Source organism: Chelmon rostratus, chromosome 10 (genome assembly GCF_017976325.1).
Source record: "Chelmon rostratus isolate fCheRos1 chromosome 10, fCheRos1.pri, whole genome shotgun sequence".
Classification (NCBI taxonomy): domain Eukaryota; kingdom Metazoa; phylum Chordata; class Actinopteri; order Chaetodontiformes; family Chaetodontidae; genus Chelmon; species Chelmon rostratus.
The window spans coordinates 5102804-5115783 of NC_055667.1; the positions used below are offsets into that span (position 1 = coordinate 5102804).

At 44.1% G+C, this 12980-nt stretch overlaps 1 protein-coding gene across 1 annotated transcript in view; it reads left to right on the forward strand.

Moving 5' to 3' along the window:
• bsna (bassoon presynaptic cytomatrix protein a) overlaps nucleotides 1-12980 on the forward strand; it is a 143374-nt gene that overhangs the window by 112194 nt on the left and 18200 nt on the right. The window contains exons 5-6 of the mRNA XM_041946772.1: nucleotides 1040-1504; nucleotides 6892-12240. Of these exons, the coding sequence (XP_041802706.1) occupies nucleotides 1040-1504; nucleotides 6892-12240 (5814 nt within the window). The remainder of the gene's footprint in view (nucleotides 1-1039; nucleotides 1505-6891; nucleotides 12241-12980) is intronic.

The window sequence follows — 12980 nt, forward strand, 5'->3', positions numbered from 1 at the left end:
TTCATTACACAACACACACAATGTAATTATGACAATTTCATAATATACAAGCAGAATTTGTAGGAGACAGGGTTAAAATTTCTGTTCTACGGGCCTCTTCTCTTTTCAGCCATTGTGCCATTGTTGCATGCGCTACGTCAGCTGTCTTCTCCTTCTTTTGTTTTAAAACCGTGGTAACAGTGCTTATTATCAGCAAATGGAAAAAGTTGGGACAGAGGCAAGAGACAGATTTGTGTGTGCGTGCATCGCAGTCTAATTTTTTGTCAGTCAGCCTCACAGTGTGGCGAGGAGTGAATGGAGCTGATGTGATGAAAATAGGGTGTAGCTGTCAGTGTGACTGCCTTTTAGAAAGTACGTCAGCTTAGCTTAGCCTGCTGCAGCTCTGACAGCTCTGTCTGGAAATAAGATTTCCTGTGTGCGTGTGTGTGTGTGTGTGTGTGTGTGTGTGTGTGTGTGCGCGCGTGTGTGTGTGTGTGTGTGTGCTGCTGTCTCTCCAGTCAGCAGAGTAGTATCAACATATTTAATGTTAAGAATATTAATCAGTGCCTTAAACCATCAATCAACCTAGAAGCTGAATGAGAATGCATCATTTTAGTGTGACCCCTGGAGTCTGAGACCCATTCATGTGTACACACACACACACACACACAGACACACACTGAAAAACACACACTGACCTGCAGCTGCCCACCCTTGTAGTCTTTCCCAACTGTCTGTTTTTGACTGTCCTGGTATTCAAGCCAGCAACTTTTCATTTAAAAAATCACACTCTGATTTTGTGATAGTGCCCAGTCGTGTCTTTCCTCCCAGGTTAGTGGTGGTTTGAACTTTAAAACAGCCTCTCAAAAGCATTAACCATGAGCTACACTGAAGATTTTAGAATGAAAAAGAGCTTTGATGAAATCAGGGAGTGCGTCTCAAATATGTTTTATTGACCATATTATAGCAATAATATTATAACAAAAAGAAAACAAATCTGCGCTATTATGTTGAACAGGCTGGTGTTTATTAACTGTCTTTCGTCCTCTCTGTGTTTCAGAAGAAAGAGTGGTTATGTCTCAACTGCCAGACCCAGCGGCTGATGTCCGGAGGTGGTCTCGATGATACTCCACTTCCTGTTCCGCATCCATCTCCCAAGCACCAGCCAATGGGCTCGCCCCGTCACCAGGCACCGACCAGTCAGCAAAGCCCTGTCCACAAACCCACTGGACAGCAGGGTCCCAGGCCAGTCCAGTCCCAGACGCAGAAACCACACGCGGGAACTGGAGGTAGCGGACCATACACACCCACTGCTGCCAAACAGCCAACCGACGCCAAGACCACGACACCAGCTACGGCACCAGTACCAACCGCAGAGACCCAGAAACAGCCAAAACCCACAGAGGAGAAGCTCAAGACCGAGCATGAGGCTGAGAACCAAACTGCCAAAGAGACCAAACCCTCCCAGAAGAAAGGAGAGCAGATCACGCCAATCAAGGACATCAAGAAGTCCAGGCACTATGACGTAAGTCACATGTTTTTTGTAACATTGCTGTAGTCCAGTGTGCTGCTCTGTATGTTAAGCTATGGAAAAAGACAAAAAGAGGACCAAATTAATGATGCACTATCAGAGATGAGATGAAAGAAAAGAGGCTGATTTCAGTGAATGTTCTGTTGAAACCATAGAGTAACATACAGCCCTGTGTACCAACAATGGCTTTTGTTGTGTGATGTTTTTAGAGTATGTATGCAGGTTAAGTTTTGTGAGTATGCATGGCTGTTTCAGCGTGGCCCTGCTTCACATTCATAGTTCTTTCCATCAAGCTTAATGAGTTTAATGGAAATGCCTGCTCTTGTTCAGCACCTGATATGTGCAGGCTACAGGATTTTGCCCATGTTGGACTTCCAAACACCTCCCGGCCCAGAGGAGACATGAGAACAAGTAAATGATAACAGAGCTGCAGTCCACATCATATTCATATAAAAACTACACGACAAGGAGAAATCACAAAGTGAAGCAAGCAAATCTTGACACAAACAGTTACTGGAGTGAGTGGTCCTTTGGGACTGCACTGCACTCCTGAAAACCTGAGCAACAATCTGAGCAGAAGTTGTGCAGGCCACCGGTCAAAGGCAGGATCTAAAGTGATGGCTTCCTCTAGAGGTCGAAGAGTCCCACTTCCCCTTCCCAGCTAGCCTCCCTAAACTCTGAACGTTGCTTCTGACAAGCTGAAACACCTTGTTTTAAGATACATTAGGAGATTAAGATAAGGATTTTCTACCACAATGGATTGTCAAATTCAAATACTATGTAAATTTAGGAAAAATACCGTGTTTGTTTTGTTATATTTCAGAACAAACATATGCTATAATGCTCAGCTATTTGGACACTGTCAAAGCCTCAAGGGAGTCATAGCTGTGACATGAAAACAAAATAATTGTTGTTTTCATCTGCCAAGGTTAGAAATGTTCAGATTTTACCATCCAGCAGGAGAATATGAAAAAACAATCAACGAAAAGGAGGAATGTTTTAGCTTTTCAGACGGACTCACTGAACAAAGGCTACGTCAGCTGTGTAATCAGAGTGAACTGCCACCTTGTTTCACCTCATGGTTTTCACATTGATCAGACATGTTTATCTTAGAGTTGTTACTTCTGCAAGTTGACTTACAACGACTTGTACAGCTGCGCCAATCTCATCCACGCTTGTTGCCATATTTTGCTATTTTTCATGAATGTAGCTAAGTAGCTATATAGCTAGTATAATAATAATGATAATAAACTTAATCCATACAACACTTTTAACAACAAAGTTACAAAATGCTTTACATTGTTGAACCAGGATCAAAACATTTCAGGAGGCAAATACAATCAGACAAGTAAAGTCATGCAAAAATGAATTAAAATAAAACAAATACACATCCATAATACAAGATAAGAACAATAATTATAAGACAGTTAAGACATGTTGGAAATGAAACGGTACACTAGCATTAATAAAAAGCTCTTTTAAAAGATGCGTTTGAGGAGTGCTGTCAAAGATGTTGCTGATTATGTGGCCTCAGATCTTCAGGCAGGGAGATCCAGAGCTCAGGGGCCTTGTCTGCAAAAGCCAGGTCACCTTTGAGCCGGGATTCAGTAAAATCTTAAAATCAAATCTAAAACTTACTGCTAACCAGTGACGAGAAGCTAAATCAAGCTGATACAATCTTGCCTTCCAGTATTTGTTAAAAGTTTTGCAACTTTATTTCTGACAGACAAGATAATAACTGATGAAACACTGCCTTCTTCACTGGTTTTTAATGGGACATAAATTTGCGTGTCGTCTGTGTAATGGTGGCACTGAATTGGCCAAATGACAGCATGTTTACACAGAACAACATTTTCTCCTTATTTCTCTGGTGTTGTTTTTAACCAAGATGTGCTGCAGGTTGGTTTGTCTCACCTGATTTATGTAGCTGCTTTAGAATCACGTAGAGTACATTTTTACATGTATTGCTGAATGTGTTTAGTAAATCATCTGTAGACATATCTGGCTTTTGGTCATAGCTATGTGTCGATGCAGTGAAGGCCTTGTGAAAGCCGTCAGCAGAGGTGGCACAAGAAGAAACATGAATAGACATTGTGGGAGCAGGAGGTAGGCGCTGTACCTTAATAGCTTTGTGGCCGGAAACACATAAGCTGGACTCACAGATCAACACTTTCAACTGTCCATGGTGTGTCCCTGTAAGTGAGGCACACCCTCAACTGAATGAGCAAGATTATCAGATTTCACAATAGAAGTCCACCTCCTTGACTTGAAAGCATTGTCTGGTGGAAATAATTAAAACTGAGAGCGACTGAGTCAACTAGACTTAACTGGGTCTTAGTAAGCAGAAAGAAATGATTTATTACTACTACTACTACTAGAAGGCGGGTATGAATCAGGACTGGGCAGGGAGGCATGAGGTGAGGCAGCAAGGTTGACAGGGACCAGATCATGAATGCTCACTGTGCAGCTGCCTGCGTGCTGAAGACATTTATTTATGCTTGTGGGATATTTGCATAAGAAGATGGTGTCCCCATTCTTAATCCCACCCACCACGATTTCTCCAGCCGGAGGAAACGGCCATCACTGAGCACAACACCGGGCCTGTTTAACCCATTTAAATCACTGAAATCAGAGATGTAGTCAGCAATTCAGAGGTCTGGAACCATGCTAAGGAGAGGAGGTGGAACTTCAGTTCTCTGAAAACACATACTCAACACTTTAAAACTGGACTAAAAACTTTGTTGACTTCAGTGTTACTGTCCACATTTCAAACGCGGCAAACATTGCTGACCCTTGCGGAATCTGACCTAAGCTGTAGAAAAAAGTGATGCATGTGATGCATGGGCCGTGTGACCTGGGAAGTTTGCGTTATCTGACACCTGAGAAATGGAAACTTTTTACGTCGCAACGGATCCTGCCATCGACCAGCTGCCTGTTGCTGCGTTAGATTCCCTCCAACGTCTCCTTCAAGGTTTTCAATGTTGTGTTTAGACGCCAGATGTAAGTAAGCGAATGAAAGCAGCATCTTGAGGCCGCTCATGCTGCTGGGCCAGTATTACGTATTTGCGCTGACAGATTGCATTAATGCGGCCTCAATCTCAACACAGTGAGAAAATGCAACACCCCACTAAACTTCCATTTTTAAGACAGTGACGTTTTTTTCAGTCTCTCCTGGCAAAGAGATGATTTTTTTTTTTAAGGGTATACTTTGGACACAAATCTCCCATTATTTTCTTATGAATATTTAAACACTTTCCTGCATGTTTCTTAGCTGCTGCTTGCATAAGATTAAAAGTAAACTAGTTTCGTAACTGGTCAGCGATCCATAAAATACTTTAAAGTTGCTTCTGCTGAAGTCAAAACAAAACCCAATTGCAATACAGTGTGCTCTTGCCCACATGCCTTTATTTATTTGTTTCATTTTGAAATACATTTACATTTGTTTTCTTCTGTTTCCCTGTTTTTCAAAAGAGAAAATTCATAATTACAGTGACAAGTGAGATGCCTCAAGGTATACAGTGGCACTGGGAGCTTTCATTTATTTACAATGGAGGGGAATGGTTTTGAGTTTAATAACAAAACAAAATTTAGGAAAGCATTTCCAGATGTATTTGCCTTGTCCGTGTTTTGCCGCACTCTGTATAAATTATCTTTTCTCTGAGAAAAGAAAATATTCCCATTGTTTGGGTTTTCTCTGGAGCATTTGTTGCTTCCTTAATCACTCAGTTGGGCCATTTATGCCTGTGACTCTTCAAGTGGTTGCTCTGTGGCTACTTTTTTTTCTTTTTTTTTTTGCAGTCTAGCACACAGCTGCTGATCACTACCCAGTCCAGTTCCTTTATCAAACTACAAAGTCAAAATGAGAATTACCTTGTATGTGAAACACTAGGTATTTCCATCACAAAATAACTGTCATTGTCAGTTGTGGTATGACAAGACACTTTTCTATGAAGCCTGGGTATTTAAAATGATAAGTTGAACCAATTACTGTCTCCTTTAGTGTTGGGCATCCATGGCTGTCGCATGTCATTGATTCCCTCCTCACAGAGTGCTGAGGCTGCAAGTGGCAGCAAGGCACTCATGGACTACCTTGGGGAGGGAGAGTGAGGGAGAGAGAAACACACAGGGAGTGAAATAATGCCTTTTCTTACTCAGCGGCAGCCATCGCTCCTGCTGAAATATTCATGAGCACTGGCTGCTTTGGGCCTTTCAAAGGCAGAGCAGACCTTCCTCATTTAAGGAGCTGCTAGGAATTTAAAGTGCAGAGAGCTCAAAGTGAAGTCTCCTCTGAAGTATTGTAAGCGTCGAAAGAGGTTTTCTAGAAAAGATTTCCATATTTTTTATCTATTTTGTATTCTTATCTCCACCCCCCTTTCATATACCAGGTCAGTCCCTTTGAGATTATGATTTGGCATGTTGTTAACAGACATCTGAGACAGAGCCATTGATAAATGAGTTTTGTGTAGATTTTATGTTTCATTCAGGTTAATCTTACTTTGTGCTCATCCTCAAAAAATGTTCATTATCTCGCTCCTAAAAAGCACAGTTCGACAAGCCTCTTTCTATCAATGGCTCAAAAAATTGTCCACAAACCAACTACAACTACAAGTCAGTTTATGATAGCTGTATAATTATTTGTCTTAATGCTCTTAGTTATATTATTTGAGTTTTACCTCTTAATAAAATTAAATCATAATCTGTTTTGAGTTCTATAGTTGCATACTTTATCTTTATTAAATATTTGAATTGTTACTACACTGTAATGTAATTTTATAAGTATTTATTTAGGATTTTGTTCAAAGGGTAGACAGCTGTTAGTGGATCTGATATGTAATATAATTTGTTCAGTTTTGGAAATAAGAAGGGAGAATCTCTGCATTTTGTACATTAACTACCTGTAAGTGTTCAGGTCAAGTGTTATCCTGTGTAGGTCTACATCCATGGTGTAACTAAATAACAGCATCAAGCCTAGCCTTTTAAATGTTCTCTGTGAATTTTATTTCACTGTTTCTTTGTTCTTTGTGCAATGAAGCAACTTTTTTACAAGATAAATTGCAAACATTCAATTTTGGCCCACATACATTGACATTTCCTTTTAAACATTAAGCTCCTGTATTGCACAGGCAGTGATGAAATATCTCACTTTAATCTTTAACTATTTTTCATGCCTAATTAAAAATTTACATTTGTTCATACATGGATATCCAAATTAGACAGAAATAATGAATTTTATGTTGAAAAATCATAAATGTAAATGTATGTGGGTTTAAATTGTATGCATATCAATGTTCTTATCCAGCATCAACACATTTTAACACTTATACTAAAAACCCTAGCTTCCCCAAATTAAACATATTTTTATTTTTTCTTCTTCTCTATAGGACACAAAAAACAACAGCACCCATGACTTGTCACGCAGCCCTCAGAGCCTCAGTGACACTGGCTACTCCTCTGATGGCATCTCCAGCTCCCATAGTGAAATCACGGGTCTAATTCAAGAAGAGGAGATGAAGCTGAGTGAGAGGGGTATCAGTGGGCGGGGCTCCCCACCGAGTCCTTCTGAAATTACCAAGTTAGAAAGCTCCATGAGGCCTTTGCTGGAGAAGAGTCTCTCTGAAGAGAAGGCGGACAGAAGGGGGAGGAAGCACCGAGACAGAGACTTGGATGACAGAGGAAAGCAACGTCCACGCTCCCTGTCAATCCCACCAGATGCATATGACTCCGACGAGGAACTAGAAGACATACTGGAGGAGGAAGAGGATGGAGGAGACTGGGAGGGTAAACGGAAGGAAGGGAAAGAGGAGAAGAAGGAAAAGAAAAAGAGGGAAAAAGATGTCGAGCCCACAGAGATGACAGATGAGGAGTTTATGAGGAGGCAAATAATGGAGATGAGCGCTGATGAAGAAAATGAGGAGGAGGAGGAGGAAGAGATGGAGGAAGAAGAGGACGAGGAAGACGAAGGATATGGCTACCAGAAACCCAAGAAAAGCCACCATAAGCACATCATCTCTGACTCAGGGAAAGAAAAGAGACGTCTTCAGCACCACTCCAGCAGTTTTGAGGAGGAAACTAAGAGCTCCACTGATGTTTACAAAGGCTCAGTGGAGGAGGGTGAAGAAGATCTGATGGCGTCACAAGGAGGCCTGAGGCGCTTCAAAACTATCGAACTCAATAACACCAATAGCTACAGCCGAGACATGGAGCTGTCCTCTGAAAATGACTTGAGTCTTGATCGGGAACCAGAGCTAGAGATGGAGAGCCTGACAGGATCTCCTGAGGAGCGTTCTCGGGGGGACTACTCCTCCACTCTGCCAGCCACTTCATCCTCATATGGCTCAGGCCAGTCTCCTACTTCCATCTCATCAATGGAGGAGGACAGTGACAGTAGCCCCAGCAGGAGGCAAAGGCTAGAAGAGGCCAAGCAGCAGAGGAAAGCCCGCCACCGCTCCCACGGCCCTCTCCTTCCCACCATTGAAGACTCTTCAGAAGAGGACGAGCTGAGAGAGGAGGAGGAACTTCTGAGAGAGCAAGAGAAGATGAGGGAGGTGGAACAACAGAGAATTAGGAGCACAGCACGGAAGACTAAGAGGGATAAGGAGGAGCTCAGGGCTCAGAGGCGCAGAGAGAGGTCCAAGACACCCCCTAGCAATCTCTCACCTATTGAAGATGCTTCTCCAACAGAAGAGCTGAGACAAGCTGCAGAAATGGAAGAGCTGCATCGTTCTTCTGCCTCTGAATATTCCCCTCAGAGTCTGGACTCAGAGGCTGAGGGATACGAGTCCAAACTTTACAAGTCAGGCAGTGAGTACAACCTGCCTACCTTCATGTCTCTCTACTCACCAGTAGAGAAATCATCAAGTACAACAACCACCACAGCCCCATCTTCAACTTCCAAGCCACTAAAGAGCGCCGAGGAAGTTTATGAGGAGATGATGAGGAAGGCAGAGATGCTTCAAAAACAACAGAAGCAACAGCAGCAACAGCAGCAACATGGGAGACATGGGCAGTACTATGAGGAGGATGTTAATGGACAAGGTTATGATGACGATTATGAATATGAACAAGATCAAACAGGATATGACAATGAGGCAGTGGAGCAAGAAACAGATATTTATGAGGAGATCCGACAAACATCTCAGAACATCACCAAGATGCAGCAGGCCACAGATGAGCAAGTAGAGATTGAGATTGAGAGCTCCTACCCAGACAAACAGCTCCTAGACACAGGCTCAGCCTTTGCTAAGCTACTGGAGCAAAGCAATGCCCTCCTAACTCCAGGGACCAGCCCCACCCAGATCTCAGCTCCTGTCTCCTTTGCTGAGACTGGAGGGCGGATTCCTGATGTCCGAGTAACACAGCACTTCTCTGCAAAGGACGGGCACAAAGACAGGATCAAAAGCCAAGCAGGAAAGAATGGAATAACTCCAACGGTGTCTGCCACAACCATTGCAGCTTATGGAGTTTATGCCAGAGATGCAGTGACTATTTCTCAGACTAGTTCAAGCCACACTATGACGTCGACTCAGTCTGCTATATATGGCCGACACACAGGAAGTCCTGCCACATCCTCGGCCACAGTCTCAAGTGTATGCAGCAAGATTGCAGAGATAACACAGGCCTACAGTCAAAGAGAAGTGATCACCAGAAGGGTAGGAGACACCAGAGGTGTCCAAGTGCGAGACAGTTCAACATCTTCTACTGAGAGAATTATTGAGCCACGTTCTCCCAAATATACTACATATTACAGGAGTACCAGTCCTCCTCTTTCTCCTTCACCACCACCACAGAGTCCCACCCGTTCACCTTCCAGAAGGGCTACAGCTGAGTTCTCAACACAGACTTTCAGTTCAGCATTACGAATGGAGTCTGGCTCTGGGCCTACATCTCCAGTCATGGCTCAGGGAACCCAAACATCACATCGATCGGTTTCCCCACGGCTCTATCGACAGCAGTCTTCCCAGGATGCCCCATACTCCCCACCACCAAGCCCAGCTAGGCCAATGACAGTCAACACTGCTACTTCTCCCCTGTCCTCACCCACCCGATTTAGTCGGCAATCAACATTTGATACTTACTCCCCATGTGGCAGCCCTCCAGACACACCGCCCTACCAACAGTCTCCTACACACAGCTTCTACAGAACACAAAGAGTGGAGAAGGTAAATGTGGGAACAAGTATGGTCACCACGGCCGGCACCTACACCAGAGGGTCTATGTCAATGGATAACATCTCCCTCTGTCGAATATCTACAGTCCCAGGCACTTCTAGGGTAGAGCAGGGCCATATGATCCATGGTGGAAGTGTTGTGGACCTCAGAACAGTCAACAAACCAGCTCCTATTATCATGACTGACCAGGGAATGGATCTCACCTCCTTGGCCACAGAAAGCAGGAAATACCATGGGGGATCAGAGGGTAGCCGACATTCAACAATTGTACAGCCACTAATTATGAACCTTAACACCCAGGAAACCACCACACCAACCACTGTGAGTGTCACTGTGGCTGCTTCCATGTTCATGACCCAGCCCAAACAGCCAACAGTCTATGGTGATCCAAATCAAAACCGAGTGGATCTGGGTCAAGGCATGGGTTCAGCTGTGTGTCTTTCCCAGAACAAACCACCTATTTCACCTCCAACTGATCCATCAATACCAAAAATTGATGCCAAACTGGAAGACCTCAGTGTCCAACAGAGAGAGCTACAAAAACAACAAGAGAAGCTGCAGAAGCAACAAGAGCTCCTTGAACAGCAGTTGCAACAGCACCATCAAATGCAGCACCAGCAGCAACAGGCGTCTGCTTTGGCCAGGTACAACCTTACTGGCCAGATCTCACCTTTACTGAAAAAAGACTTGCTAGTCAGCCAGACTAGCACTGCCTCAGCTGTGGTCAGTGCAGTATCACCAGTTATTAACCCTGAGATGTATGGCACTGGTCCCATTGAGCTGAAAGGGAAGCCCAGTCCTCCTGGTTTGATGTCAGGAGGTAAATCACCACATAGCATGGTAGTACAGATGGATGGAGGGCCAGAGCAGGCCAGAGCAGTGACTCAGCTGGTGAAGGTAGAGGAGGGACAGGATGCTATGGATCTGACAGGAGGCCAAATTAAACCTGACCAACCAGCTTGCTGTGATGTTGTTTACCGACTTCCATTTGGTGGAAGTTGTGTTGGTGGTTCTGAGAAAGAGGGCATAAGGCCTCCATCTGCCCCACCCCTCACTTATGAGTCTGACCAAGAAAGACCTAGAAGTTACCATGAGTATCCAATGGATGCACGTAAGGCCTACACATTACCTTTCCCTGGTAGACTCCAGCCTTCGATGTCTGATACAAACCTAGCTGAAGCTGGACTACAATCCTACCATTCTAAACTAGAACCACACATCCAAGCCTCAGGAGAACTTGCCATAGATCTAACTGCTATGAAACAGGGCTATGGAGGATATATAGGAATGCAGTATGGTTCCTATACAGATTTAAGGCATGGAGGAGATATAACAGCCCAAACACTGCCTATAAGGAGATATAATTCCTTATCTAACATTAGTTCAGACTACGGTTACTCTGCTCGTGACATTGCTAACTTCCAAGAAGCTAACTTGGCTCAGTACAGTGCTACAACTGCTAGGGAGATCAGCCGAATGTGTGCAGCACTCAATTCCATGGATCGGTATGGAAGCAACCCGGACTTGATGCAGTTTGGTAGTTTGGGCAGAGGAACTGGGCCTGCAGCCTCCAGACTTGTAGCAGGTCTTGGCATGAGACAAAACCTCCTCTTTGGACTAGATGGGAAGACAATCTCTCACAGTCAAGCGCTAACCAACCTTATCAATGCTAGGCAGGCCAGTCTCAGAGCCATGTACCCTGCTGCTATCAGGTCCTCTGATGGAATGATCTACTCTACCATTCAGACCCCAATCGCTTCTACACTACCCATCACAACCCAGCCTGCCTCTGTTCTTCGCCCGCTACTGAGGGGGGTCTACAGGCCATACCCCTCTGCCAACATGACACCCGTGCCCCTATCCAGTCTCAGCAGATTACCAATGAGCCCCAGAATGCCCCTGTCTGGGCAAGGTCCAGTTCGTTATCCAGCACCAGGTCTTCTCCAGACAACATCTACCACTGCCACTACTGATGGTGCTGCAACAACTTCTGTGCCAGTTGGTGCCCCAGTGTCTGTTTCTATGGCAACTACTAGCTCTACAGTCCAGGATGAACCTGTTTACCTTGGTAAAGGTGCCACAGTGTCCTCCTCATCAGCAGAGGCAACCTCAGTACAAGGAACAGTTGCCGTACCAATGGAGCCACAGCAGCAGCCGATAAACCTGTCCCAGGCACACCTGAACAGTCAACAACAACAACAGCAACAGGTGACAACTGCTCAGCAGCCACAACAACCTCCAGCGGCCCATGCCTACCCACCTTCAGCTCCTGGTGGGGGCCCCTCTGCCCCAACCAGTGGCTTACCCATTCCAGGTGGTCTTCCTCCCTTCCCTCCACCAGGTGCCATACACAAGGAGGGTGAAACAGAGGCAGAGAGGTTGCATCGGCAGCAGGAGCAACTCCTGCAGATGGAGAGGGAGCGCGTGGAGCTGGAGAAACTTCGCCAGCTGCGCCTGCAGGAGGAGCTGGAACGGGAAAGGATAGAGCTGAAGCTGCACAGGGAGAAGGAGCAGATACTGGTGCAGAGAGAGTTACAGGAGCTGCAGAACATCAAGGAACAGGTAGAGGGAGAAACAGGAGGTGGAATGGGGAGTTTGATAGTTGATGTCTTGATGTTTTGTGGTTGTTGGGTTTGCTTTGGACATTTTTTTTGTGTTTGTGGTGGTGTTACCTGTGGTGTATCTTATTGAGTTACTATCCTTTTATATTATTTGAACTTCTTTTATTATTTCAATGTCACATCTTTGATGTGCAACCAGTAAATGGACCACCTCTGCAACATAAAATACATAATTCCCAAAAATAACCCAAAAATTCTAACAAATTGTACAGTATATGCATGTCTTTCAGTGCATGTATCCTTTCAACTCTTTCAAAAAAGTACATACAAATTGTGGGAGTTTTATTGAAGATTGTTGGCCAGAGAGACCTTAAAATATCCCTTCAGGAGATGGTGATAAAAGGCTGCAGTTGATAAGTGTTCATATGATGATTGATGCCTTTTTTTGTTCAAAGAAATGTTTGCATCCTGCCTGCATTACAAAAATATAGTTCTAAAGTCTGCATGTTGTTCACTTTACTGGACATTTCCTGTATATGAAGTGGGCATGAACATGCTTGTAGTGTGTATATGGGATAGAAACTGATGATGCTCAGATTTTGTTTGTAAAGTGGTTTCATGTTCCATTTATTGATCTGATTTATATTCAGAAGAAAAATGGAAAGTGGTTTCATATTCCATTTGTTGGCCTGATGTCTATGCAAAAGAAAAAAGGATCCCATTATGTTATAAACTTATGAT